Below are 18,473 nucleotides of genomic sequence, written 5' to 3' on the forward strand. Positions count from 1 at the left end.
CTGTGGAAATTGTGCTATCTGTTTTATTTTTGGAGATGTCATTTATATAAAGTTGGACTGGTGGACATAAAAGAGAGTTGATATTTCTTAACTGAAGTTAGCTTTTTTTCCTTTTTCATTCTCTGATGCCATGGATCCATCGATTCAAAGCCTCCTCAAGCCTTCATTATATTTTTTTCAGTTTCATTTCCCTGACTCGGTTCTTTTTTTTGACTCTTATAAAGCTACTAATAAATCACTTCTGAGAAGCTATAGTAGGCAGGATAGGATAACTTGGTGGCTTCCCCTAAAATGCCCATCTGTATAATTTTAATTTAATTTTCAATAAAAACGGATTTGCAAAATTACTGGTAGAAGCCTGGCTTTGAGTTTTAGAATGGGTGAAGATTACATATGTCAAAAGATTGGTTTAGTGAAAATAAGTGTTTCAAAAGCCATTTTCTGGTTAAATAAATAAACTTACCTTATCCCTATTACTTACCGAGAATACTAATTATTATGTTATTCTGTTGATTTAATCAGAAAAATTTCTAATTCTGGATTAGCAAGTTTTGAAAAAGCATTTAGTATTAGAATATTTTATGAAAATTATGGTAATGAGACAAATAGTTCTGTACATACCTATGTTTAATATATTTTTGGGGATTAAATAATCTAATTATCCAAAACATTAGCTTTATTATTTATTTCTTGTCACTGCTAACATTTTTATACATAAGAAAAATTACTACACAAAATATTGTTAAAGTTAAATTTTAATTTCTTCTTCTTTTTCTAACTCTAGAATCAACTTCACACCTTTAATGATGTGTGTAATAATGAATCATTGGTTTCAGACACAGAAACGTAAGTAGGAACATTATTTTGAGTACTTATGTTTAAACACACTAGATAACTGTAAGGCTTCTCATATACAATTTTTTACATTTTAGAGTGTGCGCAGTACGAACATTCTGAGATGCTTGTTAAAAATATCCTCGTCAGAGGCTCCATTCAAATTACCTTTTAAATAGAAATTTTAAAAACATTTTTTATATATTTCATGTTTTCTCCTGGCTCTTTTAGAAGATAGTTTTCAAGACAGCTTGTGAGGCTGTACAGGAAAAATACAAATATTGAAGTAATAAAATTATTAATGTTTAGCAGCATAGCAGCCATTTGTCTTTGAAATGCTGTACAAACATGAATTAATTAATCACACCACTCCTATAAGATTAGGTAAGTATTATTATCCACATTCTACAGATGTGATAACTGAGATACAGAAATAATATGACTTGCCCAATAACCAGGATTACAATTCAGGAGTTTCTGGCTATTACTCCTACACTTAGTCCTCTACTAGACCATGCTGCCACAGCTGTTTGTTTTTCTTGGAAGTTCTAGTTTGTATATTTCAGATATATTAAGACACAAAATTGTGTATAATTAGACTTTTTTTTCAACCAGCACCCAGGAAGAGAAGCAAAGTTCACAATGTTTCATGTATGGAATTACTTTCTAATGATTAAATATATATGCTTTATATGCAAATGTAATATGATCTTTGTATCTCTTTGAAACGTTAATGGTTTGTATAGTACGTGGTCAAAATCGCATCTTTGGACATGTGAAGTTAAAATTAGAAACTGGATTCTCCTTAAAATATTTTGCATATTTAAAATCCATAGGTTAACATTAGATGTTAGCAATGAGAAGAAATATTGAAGCTTTAAATGTTACTTTATAGGTATATGGATTGTGTGAATAAACCCACATCTAACTGTGAATTTTACAATTAAATTCTGTAAAACATTTACATTTTACTTGAGCCACACTCTTTAAAAAAATATATATATTCTTCTTTTTTGATGTTTATGTATTTTAAGAATGAGGTAAATTCAGGATCTCTTCCCCACTAACAGTAAAATCCATTATAATAGTAACACTAACTTGATTTCAGTATGGATATACAGAGTTTATTTGATATTATGTATTATTGTTGTTTCTGTTACAGTAAATACCTACTTACTTTGTTGATGTTGCTGAGGCTTAACACATTACGTTGTATGTCCCACATAAATAGTAACTTTAATGCTTCAAAATCTTTCCTACCAATAGATTGGTGACTATTCAACCCCCACTCCTCAAATGGAGCATTTTCCCTATCACATTATAAACATGTTAAATTTTGGATTTTAAGTTATTTTATCACATCTCTGGTTGAAACCACTGTAGTTAATTTAAAAAAAGAAAAAGAATAAATAATAGTTGTTTTGCTATGCTTTTTGCCCCTCACCTCTGCACAAAATCAAATACCTGAGTAGTTAAAAAACAAACAAACAAACAAAAACAGTTTTGAGATGTAACAATGACCATTTTCGGTGTAATGCTTACACCATGCTTAGTGTAAACAAAAACTCTGGTTGAAATCCTGATTCCATTGAACTCAGTGAAAATTTTGACATTGATTTTAGAGGGGCCAGGATTGTGCTCCATATGAATGTCCCCAAATGTTCTACCAACCCGCTCCATTCTTGATCTGAAGAAACTTTGTTATTCCTTCGTTGAGCAGAGGACTACCAACTTTATATCAAACTGCGTGTTGGTTTTCTGAAGCAGACAAATGTCCACGGTAATCTAATGTCTAAGTAATCACTTTTGGCTAAATTTTTTTCCCCATGTCTTTGGACATAGAGTTAATAGGTGAAAATGGGTATGAGTCCATTCTGCTGCCTCACCATCTTCCCTCTGTTAATTTTAAAACAATTTTTATTTAGTATGTCGGAGAAAATAAAGTGTAAGAGTCATGCTTTTAAAGTAGAGCCATTGCATATCTGCATAATGTATTAATGTAATTTGGGTAGAAATCCATTGGATTGACTGCATTCTTCCAAAGAGTTACATTGAACCAAATTTCTGTAGTTGTACTCACATACTGGTCCAATGGGCATTCACTTTTCTGTTCCTCAGGAATGATGTTTGTATTTCAAAAAGCTCGATGGTGTGTACAGGAAGCGTGAGTGTTATAAGAACATGGCCGTATTCAGGGCTTGTGCACAATACAAAGATTCTGAGACAGAATTTCACTGCTTTAGTCTGTTTTACTGGTCTGGTATGTCTGCAACTCTCTATTCCCCACTCTTGTTCCTGGCATGCTGAGAGCAGATGAGAGCTCATATGGCTGGCCTCAATTCTGCCCATTTCCTCATCCTCTCTGCTTAGTCCTGTGAGGCCCAAGACCCACCTAGTATCACACACTGGTGTCATCTGCTGGAACACACCATGAATGACACACAATGTATTAAAAATAAAACTTTAATTTTAAAAAGTTAGCAAAAAACCATTTAATAATAAACATAACAAAAAAACTAGCTGTCCAGTTTTCTGTCAAATGAAAAGAATAGAGGAAAAGATCATTAGACTTTTACATCAGTTAACTCTTCTACTATGTTTAACCTAAGGTACATCTATACTTACTTCCTGGTCCGGATGTAAGCGATCTTCTGGGATCGATTTATCGCGTCTTGTCTAGACACGATAAATCGATCCCGGATCGATCCCGGAAGTGCTTGCCGTCGACGCCGGTACTCCAGCTCAGCGAGAGGAGTACGCGGCATCGACTGGGGAGCCTGCCTGCCGCTTCTGGACCCGCGGTAAGTTCGGACTAAGGTACTTCGAATTCAGCTACGTTATTAACGTAGGTGAATTTGCGTATCTTAGTCCGAAGTGGGGGGTTAGTGTGGACCAGGCCTTATTCTTGCTCTAGGAGAATCAGGGAGAAGTATTGTACTTGCCCTTCAAAGGACCTGATATATTCAGCAAGATGATCTATATTATCTTAAGGCTGAAGGAAATAAGAGCAGTATCTTTTGCTCTGCCCCCTCCCCCCTTCCTTTTGAAAAAAAATTCCTTTATTCAAGTATCAGACTATTCTCAGCAGCAGTCAGGGGGCCAGTTTTGGGTATTACTCTGTTGGCAAAGGCATTTTATAGCAGATTGTCATTTTAAAGGACTGCAGCTCAATCAAAAGACCTCTTATTCTGTATCTCTGATAAGAACATAAGAACGGCCATACTGGGTCAGACCAGTGGTCCATCTAGCTCAGTATCCTGTCTTCTGATAGTGGCCAGTGCCAGGTGCTTTAGAGGGATGAACAGAACATGGCAGTTTTGAGTGGTCCAGTCCCGTCTTCTGATAGTTGGAGTTTTAGGGACACTGGGAGCATGGGGTTGCGTCCCTGACCATCTTGGCTAATAGCCATTGATGAACCTATCCTCCATGAACTTACCTGATCCCAATGGCTACTTCATTCTGTTAGAAGCAGTAGTTTTTATGTATTTTTGATGTGTCACCTGTAATTGTGGGTCCAAGCCATTTTTAAATTCTGTTCATCTTTGGGACCACTTATCCCATTTTATTTCTTCCAGCCAGTCCATCACAATGGACTACTCCTGGAAATGTAGAAAATGGCTGACCCCTACAGTTCAGTGTAATATTTTACTCTAATCTCATTTTCCTGTCTCTCTTCAGGGGTTCTTCTAATAAGAAATTGTTGAATGAAGAAGTACTACTCTTATTCAGCTAGAAATAATAAAATGAATGGCAGTGTCTTACAGAGGGAAAAATGTTTATTTCCATTGTTTACTCATTTTAGAGTAAAAAAGGAGGTCTAAGAGCTATTCTGGACCTTTGTAATTTCAACATGTTTACCAGAAGGGGTGACATTTTGCATTGAGTCCCTGGTCATGCTTATTTTTTTCCTGTACTCTTCAGGATGTATTTGGAACTGTCAACCTTTGAGAGTTCTGCTTCTGTATTGTGATACGCTGGATTCACAGCAAATATCTGGTTCCTTTTAAGAGCCAACCATTAGTAGCTCAGACTTTTTCTATTTGGGATGGCTATAACATCAGGAGTCCTTACCAAGTGTTTGGCAGTGGTAGATGTCCACTTTCCTCAGCATGGATTGCCCATTTTCCCCTACCCAGACAATCCAAAGGATTTTCTGTTGATGGTGTGATTTGGCCTTTACATGTCACTTTGTCTGTTTCTGTAAATAGGACAAAGATCAACTTTCCAGCCCCCAGAGACCTTCTTTATAGACACTACCCTGGCTTCTTTTAGACCATTTTCTAGAGTTACAGAAGGCACTCCTGATGGCAAGATTTCATTCATTATGGACATTCAGATCTTTTCTCACACTCTTGTATCTCTTTGACTCTCTTTTCAGGGATAAAGGATTGGTGCTGACTTAGCATGCTGTGTTGATCAGCTGTGTACAACGTCAGGTTGCAGTTTTCCTGGGGTCTGTCACAATTTCATTGAGTTAGTGGTCTCTATCTCACAATGTGCTCATAGGGATGCCATTAATTTAGCCATTCTTGGCTTTTATGATAGAGACAGATTTAGTAGAGTTAAGGATGGGAAAGCCATCTGGGTCACTGTAGAATACATAGGCTATTGAAGTTGAAAGAGACCAGACTGTATATGAGTACCTTGGAATGCTGGTCCTCAGAACTTTGCCATCAATCAGTGGGAAAATGATCAAAGTTTCCATGGATGATGATAACGCTGAAAGTGCCATTTAAACTAGCAAAGGGAAGCTTTCTCTTTTGTCCTCTGGACACTGTTATTGTGTGGGAATGGTGTATCCAGAAAGATATTTCCTTTTGCTTGCCACTTGGCAGGCAGTCAAGGAGAATTTAATTGAGAGGGCTCCCCAGGTATGGTAAACTGATTTGATGGCAATGTCACAAGAGCCCCTCTTTTGTTCTCTGGTTTTGTCAGACTGCCCTTTCAAATGGAAAATAGAGTTCTTCACCTGGTTGCATAGACTGTGGGTCTTTAACACCAGAAGGTTTTGAGAGTTCAGTGGTTGTGAGATGGGTCTTGTTGGAGCCCATGAACCATTGTCCAGGAAAGTATATGGTTGTAACTAGAATTCTTTGAGGGGGTCAACAAACATGTGGACAAGGGTGATTTTCAGAAAGACTTTGAAAAGGTCTCTTACCAAAGGCTCTTAAGCAAAATAAGCTGTCATGGGATAAGAGGGAAAGTCCTCTCATGGATCAGCAACTGATTAAATGATAGGGTAAACAAAGGGTAGGAATAAATGGACAATTTTCAGAATGGAGAGAGGTAAATAGTGATGTCCCCCCAGGGATCTGTACTGGGACCAGTGCTATTTAGCATATTCATAAATGATCTGGAAAAAGGGGTAAACAGTGAGGTGGCAAAATTTGCAGATGATACAAAACTGCTCAAGATATTTAAGTTCCAAGCAGACTGCAAAGAGTTACAAAGGGATCTCAGAAAGCTTAGTGATTGGGCAACAAAATGGCAGATGAAATTCAATGTTGATAAATGCAAAGTAATGGTCGTCTCATCTCAAAAAAGATATATTGGATTTGGAAAAGGTTCAGACAAGGGCAACAGAAATGATTAGGGGCCTGGAACAGCTTCCATATGAGGAGAGATTAATAAGACTGGGACTTCTCAGCTTGGAAAAGAGAAGACTAAGGGGGTATGATAGAGGTCTATAAAATCATGACTGTTGTGAAAAGTAAAAAGGAAATGTTATTTACTCCCTCTCAGGGCTGGGGGAGGGGCACCTCTCCCCATCTGCGCTGCCCTTGATAGCATGCTGTGCGGCCGCGCAGCTTGGAACTTAGCTTCTGATCCTAGATCATATACCTAGAGAACAGTCTCTTGATTGTTTCTTCCTATAGTTACATTGACATTAGTGGCTATTTCAGCTTTTCAGCATCTTATTCAAGGAACTGTCTCATCTATGACAGCATGTGAAATCCAAGCTTTCCTACTAGGCTTTCCTGTTGTACTTTTCACAAACAACATGTAGTGAATGATACATTTCTGAGTTTCATCTAAATGTTCTTTTCCCACCAAATCTCATAGAATGCCTGTGGAAGCTAGACTGTATAAATTAGATGTCAGAAGAGCTTTGATTTATTACTTGGACAAAATCAAGCTCTTTTGAAATTTATCTGATTTATTTGTGTTCTTCTGGGAGAAGTCAAAAGGGAGAGCAGTTTCTGTTCTGTTCAAAATGGATAAAACTCTCTGATCCAAACATGTTGTGAGTAGAGTTCCATGACATTTAAGGAGTTAGCCACTTTCACAGTAGCCACAGTATTTAATCAAGACTTTTTAAAATGCCTCCAGTTGGTGAAAGTCAAGCTCTTTGTGTTTAAGTCTTTGCTGTTCATCTGCCATCCCAAATGCTAAATCCTAAAAACACTGCTGATATGCCATATTCTTCCCAAATTCTGTTGTTGTAAACATGTCATTTGTAGAATACTATAGTTTGTACAGTTATTTGTGTATTATAGGGAGATAATTCTCCAGAATGTTTATCAAAAGGGGTAATGTCATACTTTTGACTTATTAGCATGAAATGGTGAAAGCTGAAGAAATATTTTTTAAGATGTTACATGTGAATATGTACTGGAAATTGAGCTATTACTTATTTTATTAATCTTGTCTGAACTGTAATGATATAACATAATCATAGAATGCCTCTAGATTTTTAAAGCATTCTAGAAGAAATAAAATACCAATTACCGGTATACACCTCCTTGCAGTTTAGCTAAAAATTAGATTAAAAATAAACCGTTTTCAATCTAACTTTGAAAATAGATTGAGAGTCAGAGTAGAGAAATAGTCTGGAAGAGAGTTCTAGAATTAAGAAGTATTTTAGTGATAATCATAATACTTTAACATTTATATAGTGCTTTAAAATTTCAAGATATTTTACAAATATTAGCGACATGCAACATCCTAAGGAGAGAAGTGGTAAATGTCCTCCAGTTATCTGAAGTTTATTGGTGTCCCCCAAGAACTTTATATAATCAGAATTGCACTGTCAGATTTCAACAGCTAGAAACAAAAGAGAACTGTAGAAGAAAGTATATATATCAGAAATACAGTATTACAATTTTGCCCTAACTTTTATTTGTGCTCAATGGAATGATCTCATTTTTAAAGTTTCTGGTTGATAAAAGTTGTCTGGTAACAATATTTTGAAACATGGTAATAAGTATAATGGATAAAATGAATTTGTTCAGTTTATGTTAAGGACTATCATTGCAACATTTTTTTCTACATTAAGTTCAAGATAGTGGTCATTTGAAACTGGGAAAGAATGATAGGATGTCTTCTAGTTGAATATCAGACAATCATTTTGGAGAGAATGAGAATTAAATTTGTATAATTTCCAGACAAAAGTGAAACTTTGAACCCTTTGTCTAGAAGAAAATTCCTGCAGATAATGAATAAATAGTGAGAAGCAGTGGACTGATGTGAAGCCTGGGGAACTCCTATACCATGATAGAAGACAGAATGAGTCAATTGCAAACTTACTCCTTGTACTTACAAAATAAATAAATATACACACAAAAGATACCCAGAATAGAAAATGGAAAGGACAGTTGTCATGATAATTAGGCACTTACTTCAGACCTTACACCGTGTTTTCATTTATTATATATGTATAGGCTATTCTGTGGTGCTCATCTGTGAAGCATCTGAGCGCCTCACATTCGTTTAATGAACTAATCTTCCATAAAACACCATAAAGTGAAAAGTGTTGTTATCCTCATTTGACAAATGTTATATTTAAGGAGAGTTTGTTTACACTAGGACTGTAGCAAATGGAGAGAAGTTCAGTTTATGTGCTACAGACAATGACTTTTCTCTTGTACTTATCAGTGTAACCCCACTCAGATTAGTGGAATTAAATCATGATGGAGTTAAATCTAAATCAGGGTTTACCTTTACATTTTAATAAATTGTGTTAATTTAATGTGGAAACAAAGATTACATTTATTAATTTACATTTATGTGAGTGTGTCCTTTTAACCTTGTTTAATAGAGTGGACCACAGTTTTGCTAACTGGATACTTACTAATCAACAACACCTGAAAGATCATGTGGCAGTAGGGATAGCAACTACCTCAAATGAGTAAAGAAAAAAATAAAATACCTGGAAAAAAATATTTTCTTAAACTGTAGTTAAAGTAGACTATTAACATCATATAAAATAATTTTAGCTGTAGAGTTAACATAATAAATTACAAAATATAGACCATCTATTTTGGCGTGGATGGTTTTACCTTTTTGTGTCAATGAAATATTTGGAAGGGCCTATCAGCTGATTATATAGCTGGTGAAAGCACAGGATTAGTGTACAAACTATGGCTCATGCCTGTAATTGTGAGGACTCCCTCCTCTGTAATCCAAGAAAACAGAGAATTTCTGTAAATTCTAAGAGAAGAATGATTGTCTGGCTAAGCTAGAAGGAGGACAGGAGACACTGGATGTGGTTTAATTAGGCCACAGCTTTAGTTGTGTACCCAGGAGATAAAAGTATACAGTGCAGATATTTCCATAATCATTTCAATATATACCCAGGACATTTGCATCAGCCCTTACCCATCCTGGTTCCCAGCCAAGCCACTGCCGGGACCTCACCATTGCTCAAATGAGGGTTAATGTGGACTATAAAGGAAGGGGGGGATTGGCCCCCTACCATACCAGTCATAGGAGCCCTGAACCCTCTCCCAGGACCCGCAGCCCCTTCCTACCTCCGTGACCCCATCCCTACCCAGCCCCCCTGCTCCCAGTCCTCTGACTGCTCTGACCCCTATCCACACCCCCACCCCTTGACAGGCCCCCGGGAACCCCACGCCTATCCAACCCCCCCATTCCCCATCCCCGACCCCTATCCACATCCCCGCCCCCTGACAGGATCCCAGAACCTCTGCCCCATCCAACCGCCCTCTGCTCCCTGTTCCCTGACTGCCCCCCAGGGAAGCCCCGCCCCTTTCCAGCCCTCCAGCTCCCTTACCATGCTGCTCTGAACAGCATGTCTGGCAGCCGCCCGGCCGGAGCCAGACACACTGCTGCTCTGCTCAGCAGGAGCGCGCAACTCCTGTGCCCAGAGCACTGCCCGTGCGGCAGCATGGCTACTGGGGTGGGAGGGGGACAGCAGGGGAGGGGTTGCGGGAGAGCCTCCCCGGCCGGGAGCTCAAGGGCCGAGCAGGACAGTCCTGTGGGCCATAGTTTGCCCACCTCTGCTCTAGCACCTCATAGACATTCAGTCAATAGGGCTAGTGTCTTAGTCAGAAAAAGTCTGTTCTTTTGTCTTAATTGCATCTAGTAAGTCCAGCAATGTTTGTCTAGTACTGATTCTAAAGTATGGAGGATTGATTTAAATTAAAGCAATTTAAATTACTGATTGTAATCATTATTTAAAACACCAAGCAGGAAACCTTGATTTAAATAATCAATTTTAACCTTGTTTTGCATTTGTACTTTTTAGTTATTTTCCTAAAGAGAAGTTGATTCTCATTGGTTGGTAATCATTAAAATATGTTAATTTGCAATGAAATATAGCCTTTAAACGAAATATGATGCCTCTTTTTGCTAACTGGGATTCATTATGTGGATACTCATTTATTTAAGCAGTTATATAGCTTAACATATATTTATTCAGAGTCTTAATATTTACATTTTTTATGTTAGAAAAAGGTGAATGACGTATTTCTTACTTATTAGATTAATTTTTCACTTGTGATTTATTTCAAGCTTTATTTGGATGGAAAATTAAATAAAAAACGCACAGAATAAGTATTTTAAATTTTGTTAGTTAAATAAAACTACCTTAAATGTTCTGGATACATAAGAAAAAAATTGCCAAAGCATATTTTGCATTTAAAACTAGCTGATGATATATTAAACAAAGTGTTATCTGTACTTGAACTGATTGTTTCTGGTCATTGTTGTCCTTCAAGTTTTTAAACTAGTAGATCTCATCCTCTCACATTAAGCTTTTATTCATATATTGGAGGAGGAAAACAAGCTTTCTTGCTTTTTCAACTCCCAGTTAGTTTCTTAACTTTGAATGAATTAGGCATTGAACTGAATTAGTTGAATAAACTGAAATGAAGACAATATTTTTTCTGAACCTTCAGAAGAGGCTAGTGCTGTGAAAAGCTGGTTTAGCACCACAGCAAACTCTGGTTCCTCGTACTGGACCAGAATGAGTGTCTAAGTGGCCAGTGGTTCAGTGTTTGACTTTCATTAAAATTTCAGCAGCAAACATACACTGCTTAATATTATTTTTATTTAATGTAATAAATTTATAAATAAATTATAGTACGTTTATACCTTAACATAGGTTGTTATAATTTCAAATTTAATTTTAAATAGGCTTATTTAAAAAAAAACATTATTTAATTTAAAAAATGCTATTTAAAGAAAATAACCCATTTTTTTATTTGGAAAAAAAAAGATAAATTTTTATCCAACCTGTTCTAAGGAGGATAAATGTTTAAAAATTGAGATTCTGATCAGCAATTTAGCATTAATGGGACCTGATGACTTCTTTTGTGACTATTTATTTAAGACATACCTTAATGTTGAATTCCATCAAAGATTTCTTGGTACAGCTCTTTATTAGTACTCATGTACTCTTTAGGCTTTTATCAGTTCCCAGAATTTACTGAAAGTTACTTTATTTATTTATTGTCCCAGTGACATATCTATATTTGCCCCTACTTTGAAGACTGGCTAGTAGATGCTCCTTTGAGATGACATCTTGCTACAGAGGCTGGGCTGAGAGGAAAATTAATTACTTGATAGCTTCACAACAATTAATACGTATGAGCACTCTTCATAATCTAGAACAGAGATCTCTTGCAGCTCACATCAAGTCCCACCACCTGTTTCTCAAGGAGTAAAATCATACAGCCAATGGAAGTTATTTCATTGATAATAGAGTTGATGGCTTTGGTCAAATCCTGAGCTGTGTGAACAATGAAACTATGGTCATTTACATGAGCACCTGGGGGTCTGTGGATAGGAGTGTGGTCAGGAGGCTTTGAAAGTACTGCTGTTGTTTGAAATTGATCAGACTGCAGTGTTACTTGGGTACATGTATTTACAACATAGATGATTGTAATGACCTCTTCTGGCCTTAAAATCTGTGACTGTATAATGCTCACCTGAAGAGGTTTTGCCTCAGATTCAGTGAGAACGGAGCTTGAGCAGTGGATGTTTTTTCTTTTGGTGGATGGGGACTGTCATTTGTGCCTTACTGTCCTCCCTGGACTCCCAAGTTTTTTTTGAAAAGCAAACCTGGAGGAAGCAGAACTGATCTTGGTTGCATGAAACTGCCCCAGCCAATCTCGATATTTAAAACTGTTTAGTTTCTCATCCCTCTCCTAGCAGTTTCAGATATCTTGTCACATTGATCCTCCACAGTGCCTGAGGGCCTTGTTTTATGGAAAGAGTACTATCTGATTAGGGTTGCCAACTTTCTTCTCGCACAAAACTGAACGCCATTACCCTCCCCCCCGCCCTGCCCCCTGCTCATTCCATCCCCCCTCCCTCTGTCACTTGCTCTCCCCACCCTCATGCACTTGCTCATTTTCACCAGGCTGGGTCAGGGGGCTGGGGTGTGGGATGGGGGTGAGGGCTCCAGCAGGGGGTGTGGGCTCCAGGGTAGGGCCAGAAATGAGGAGTTCAGAGTGCAGGAGGGGGCTCCAGGCTGAAGCAGTAGGTTGGGATGTGAGAGGGGATGAGGGCTCTGGAGTGGGGCCAGGGATGAGGTGCTTGGGGTGGAGGAGGAGGCTCTGGGCTGGGGCTGAGGGTTTCGGAGTGTGGGAGGGGGTTCTGAGATGGGGCAGGGGGTTGAGGTACAGGGGTGTGTGAGGGCTCTGGCTGTGGGGTGGGGCTGGGGATGAGGGGATCAGGGTGTTCTGGGCTGGGGCTGAGTGGTTTGGAGGGCAGAAAGGGGCTCTGGGCTGGTGTAGGGTGTTGGGTTGCGGGGGGTTGTGAGAGCTCTGGCTGGGGGTGTGGGATCTGGGGTGGGGCTGGGGATGAGGGATTTGGGATGCAGGAGGGTGCTCCTGGCTGGGATCAGGGGGTTCGGAGGGCGGGAGGGGGATCAGGGCTGAGGCAGGGCATTGGGGACCAGAAGGGGGTCAGGGGTGTAGGCCCTGGGTGGCGCTTACTTCAAGCAGCTCCCAGAAGCAGCTGCATGTTCCCTTCTCTGGCTCCTATACAGAGGCCCAGCCAGGAGGCTCTGCGCTGTCCTGTCCGCAAGCGCCATATTGGCCACGGTTCCTGGCCAGTGGGAGCTGCAGGGGTGGTGCTTGGGGCTGGGGCAGTGTGTGGAGCCCCCTGGCTGCCACTGCGCATGGGAGCTGGAGGGGGGACAGTGCCCACTGCTTCCCGGGAGCTGCACGGAGGCTAGCAGGGAGCCTGCCAGTCCCTCCATGCCACCAACCGGACAGGCAATGTCCTGGTCAGCAGTGCTGACTGGAGCCTCCAGGATCCCTTTTCGACCGGGTGTTCCGGTTGAAAACCAGACACCTGGTCACTCTTTAGCTGATAGCTGAGGGGTTAGTCAGTAGATTATGATATCTTGTAATCAGTTACTTCTCATATATTACTTTAGGTGATGGGACATTGTGTTCTCGAAAGGGTATAAGGCTGGTGCGTGTTTTTTTCCCTAGGTCCTGTAATTACTACATGAAAGGAAAGAGAAGGGCAGGCATTGAGCACCTATTACAAATAGGTTTTGGTGGTGAAGGTCTGTTGAGGCTTATCATTAGTGACTGGGTTTTTCAGAATAGTTAGGGAATTGACAGCCAACGCTAGGAAATTAAGCTTTACTTGCAAGCTCAGCTCCATGCTGTGCAGACTCTGCCTCCCTCCTTTTTGAGCCTGTGGACTCTTGTTTCCTTACTCTGGGTGATCATCCGGACTGGAGATGTTGAGGCTATAGTAGTGGCCATGAGTGCCTTTCACCCAGATTCCTGTAGCCCACCCCTGTGCACAACCCTTTTACCTGGGTTGTGTGCAGGGAACAGGATTTTACCCCAACAGCACATCAACTACAGTCTGTGCTCTGAACACCAAAATTGTCACACATTGATCCTGATGCCAAAATCTTGGCAAACAAATTGGTCCATCTGCTTGTGTGGGAGGAACAAGGATATATGTGTTAGTTTCCAGACTGGCGGGAACTCAGTTTTTAGTTAGGAAAATTCAATCCCCTTATCTCGTTCTATCTGACAGTTTATTTTTTTGATTGGCTGTTGGCAGAGATCCATTCTGTTATGGATGAAACTAAAATGTGATTTTGAAAGTGTCTAAATACCGTGCATGTGTAATTAACTAGGTGCATCGTCATGTAAATAACACAGACTTTAAAAACTGTGTGAATTGCTATTTCAGCAAGTTTTGATGAGAAGGGAAAGTTTAAAAATTGCTCCCCTAGAAAAGTAATTTATATAACTCCTACTTTTGAAAATACTTGTCAATACCAGCTGAACACATTTCAGATTCAAAAATAGTTTTCTTATAATTGTGAATATACAAATAAAATTGAGTAAAAGAACACTGTATTAGGGAAATGATTTAATATGCAATATAGACAAATAAAGAATTTATATACATATCAATACTCTTTTTCATATGTAGGTCCATTGCAAAAGAGCTTGCAGACTGGCTTATCAGCAACAATGTGGTTGAGCATATTTTTGGACCAAATTTACATATTGAGGTTTGTGTAAAATAATCTGATTTTTGCTGTATTTATGGAGGAGTAATTCTTTGTTCTGTTAAATCTATCCTAAATATGTTCTCTCTTTGCAGATCATCAAACAGTGCCAAGTGATTCTCAATTTTCTTGCAGCTGAAGGGCGACTTAGTACTCAGCACATAGACTGCATTTGGGCAGCAGCGCAGGTATACAAAATATTTATATTTGTGAGAGGGAAATAAAATAGCCAGTTGAATTCCATTTGGTCCAATGTTTCTTACTCTTTCCTGTTCGTCATTTACCATACTAGTGCAGGATATGCCATACAGTCATCTCCACAACTTGAGTAAGATGTGCAGATTTTCCAATACTGCATCTACACTAACAAATTTTGCACCTGTGATTTGCTACAGGCACAGCTCCACCAGTGATAGCAATGATGGAAGCTGTAGAGTGCGGCTCATGCATTTTTACTACTGTGTTGTCTAGTGAAACTGTCTGAGTCCGTTGTGCACAATAATTTACCACTGATAGCGCTACTCTGGAAAACTGTGGCTGTGATATTTACTACTGTAAAGCAACCCTAAAATTTGAAGTTGTAGAAAACTGTGAGATGTGGTATTGAATTTTCTCTTGGCTATATTGAGAACAAACTATTAATCAAGGTTTTGTTCAGAAAGATAGACCATATTTGCTGTCTTGTTTGAATTATTATGATGTTTTCAATAATTCAGTAATTGTTTTCAATCATTCTTTTTTTGTTTGAGATTTGAGTGATGCAGACATTTGTGTATTCTGATACGAACACACACACACACACAATGTGCAAGGGAAAAAACCTCAGTGACGTGCAGAGAAATGAATAAAGAATGAGATATATTTGATTACAAGCAAACAAAGTATGACTTGGAAGTGCTTTTAAATTTATTATAATTTTGGGCTATAATAAATGTTTTCTGTTTTCAAGAATATTTTTCATTTGTTTTATTCTGACACCAGAATAGATATATTAAAACCTATATGTGTATATTTTTATGCTTTATTAGTTTCCATAGAAAAGGGCAGTGATGGCTTCTTGTGTTATTAGTTACTGTAAGTTGGTTTTGAATGAAAGCTGCAATTAGATTGTCTGAAGAAGGTTGCTAGTGCTTTCTTTATGAAACATTTCCCAAAGTCACTCCTCAAAATTTATTTTAAAATGCCATTTATTAAAATAGTGTTAATGAAATTTAAGGCCTACATTTGTTTAATTAATAACACATTTCTGCAGTTTGAAATATCAGGTTTTTTTTCATAGCTAATAATGGGTGTGGCTCTTTGGCAGACTGTGTTAATCAAATGTAGAGAGTCCATACCATCTCTCTGTGATTATGTCCTGATTTCTTTCTCCCATTTTCCTTCTTTATACACCTGTTTTCCTTTTCTCGCTACACGGACTTTTGGGCAAGCACTTCAGTTCCATAGTACTATTGGAATCCTGGGTTTAGACATGAGTGTTGTTGCTGTTGTACTTGTCAAGGCTCTTTTATATTCATGCAGCTCCATGGAGGTAGCAAGAAAGATAAACTGCCATTTTTAACTTTAAAAAAATCTCTTAGCAGAGCAGCACTATTCCAAAGAGCTTAAAAGGGACAAGAAATGATGTTTTATCTTTATTACTGCTTCCCCATATAATAGTTAAATCAGTGCGAAAGGGCCTGACCCATGGATAGTAGCAGAAACACATTGGCGTTAGAGTTTAAGGCTACAGAACTTTGGGAATTGTGCTGCTTGTTCAAAAAGTAGAGATTGAAGGAAGACTAAGGCAGAGAGGGACTGCAGAAAGGAGATCTAGGCTGAAAGCATCATTTGTATTTAATTAATGTACTAAGCCAAATAACTTCTCCACTTTCAAGAGTACATTATCAATGCTGCAGCTTCACTGCCTAGATTAGAAGAGAGCTGAAAGATCTATTTAAAACTTAGCATTTTATTTTTGATATAATTTTTAAGTTATAGCCTACTTTCATTGTTGCTTTCACATACAGTAATTACATCAGTATCAGTAGGTCTCATCCATTGGCAGAAGTTTAAGCTGCAGCTGTTAATTAGCTCTTAAGTCTGCAATTCTTGCCTTTTGTGTGTTTAATTTCCCATGCATAAAGTTGCATTAATGTATTTTTCATAGAATTGCATTGTGTGTATTCTGTTAAGTAGGGAAATAAAGATGAAAAAAGCCCTCTGAACTGCTGAAATAGGGATTGGAACTAGAAACTTTTTTCAAGTTTAAATTTGGTGTTTGTTATCCGTGCTCACTAAATATAAAAGAAACTTCCCTTAACAATAGTATATTCCAGATATGAGACTTAATTCTTTCTTTGCTTCTTGTTCAAAAAGATTCAATTTTTGCTATAAGAACCTAGCAGGTCTAAACTGCTGCTCTGAAAAGAGTTTAGAACAGGGTTTCACCACCTGTGGGTCGGGACCCAAAATTCGGTCACCAGAATGTTTCAAAGGATTGTGTGGCAGCTCCTGTCTCACAGGGATGTCTGGGCTCGCCTCCCTGCTCCAGCCACTCCAGAGGCGATAAAACCTCTTGGGGTTCCAGCATCATTCAGATTTGGCCCAGCCGTCATGATAATGAAAGTCCTGGTAGGCCAAATTTAACTGAGAGGTACTGCAACCCTATGAACCGGGTCGCCTGTTAAAGATCTGTTTCATTATTAACTAAGGTTCTGATCTTGCAATCACATAAGAACATGCATAATTTTATACATATGAGTAGTTCCATTGGCGTCAGTGTGACTATTCATATGAATAAAGTTATGTATATGATTAAGCGATTGCAGGATTGGGGCACAGAGTTGCAAAGGAGTGCATATCGATTTGATACTAGCTTTTGTCAAGGACAGATGGTTTTTTAACTATTCTTTCAATTCCAGTCATGTACATGTTAGAAATCTCATACAATAAAAGACGCAAATTAATTTCAGTTAGGTGCTGATGAGAAAAATGTCAGTCTTATTCAATGTATCTGAAAATAGTGAAATTATGTCTCTTAAGGGAAAACTGGATCCTGCTCTTATTTTGATACCTTTATTTATTTGACGGCTGTAATGATTTTTTTTTTAGAAAAGCAATAATTTTATAAAAATGGCATTAGAGAAGTTGAGAGCTAAGGCATCTCTTGTCCCTCCTTCTTCAGCCTCTAAATTGTGACATAAATCTCTTTTTCTTAAATTGTACATCTTGACTTTTACTCTCCTTGGATGAAATTCACCCTTGTGTAGATAATTTGCACCATTTTATTCCCACTTGACCCCTATACAGACCAGTGACTGTCCCCCACTCATTTTTCTCTTTTAGGCTGATGGTAAAATGGAAGTCAGTTTTTTTTTTAATTATATATTTTTGAAGTACATACTTGCTAACCTAAATCCAGAGCCTATTATACTATTGTGTATTTCATTTATTGAGTATTTGATACATACAAAAATATATTAATCCTTCAAAGCAAAAGTGAAAGTTGGGAGCATATTCATGCAACACTTTGAAGTCAACTTTCCATTGTTTTGCCTTGAGCACTGTCACTTTCTGGTGCAATAGGAGGTTCCATTGAAAAAGTCAGTCACTACTATTTCTGTAGTAATTAAAAACAGTTTTGATAAATTCTGTTTTATAGTTTACGTCTTAATTTATAGTGCCTTCATTTGCATTCACCACTGTTAATATCAAATGTAAATACTCTTTTGTCCCTTAGGAATTTATATACAAAACTTAATTGATTTAATTTATAGTTACATCAAAAATGCAGAATAAGTTCTAAACAATTTTCTTTAATCTCCCCAAAACGCTTAAAACCTTAAAACTAAGCAGGAGTTCAGTGATTTTGTATGTCATGTTACCAAAATTCACATGCTTGGAAATGAGAAGCTAGGTTAAA

The 18,473-nt window shown here is 38.1% G+C and overlaps 1 protein-coding gene across 5 annotated transcripts in view; it reads left to right on the forward strand.

Moving 5' to 3' along the window:
• USP34 (ubiquitin specific peptidase 34) overlaps positions 1 to 18,473 on the forward strand; it is a 264,685-nt gene that overhangs the window by 65,870 nt on the left and 180,342 nt on the right. For all 5 annotated transcript variants that reach the window (XM_054021746.1, XM_054021747.1, XM_054021750.1 and 2 more), the window contains exons 8-10: positions 785 to 846; positions 14,491 to 14,572; positions 14,665 to 14,757. In XM_054021746.1, the coding sequence (XP_053877721.1) occupies positions 785 to 846; positions 14,491 to 14,572; positions 14,665 to 14,757 (237 nt within the window). The remainder of the gene's footprint in view (positions 1 to 784; positions 847 to 14,490; positions 14,573 to 14,664; positions 14,758 to 18,473) is intronic.

The sequence above is a fragment of the Malaclemys terrapin genome, chromosome 3 (genome assembly GCF_027887155.1).
Source record: "Malaclemys terrapin pileata isolate rMalTer1 chromosome 3, rMalTer1.hap1, whole genome shotgun sequence".
Taxonomy (NCBI): Eukaryota; Metazoa; Chordata; order Testudines; family Emydidae; genus Malaclemys; species Malaclemys terrapin.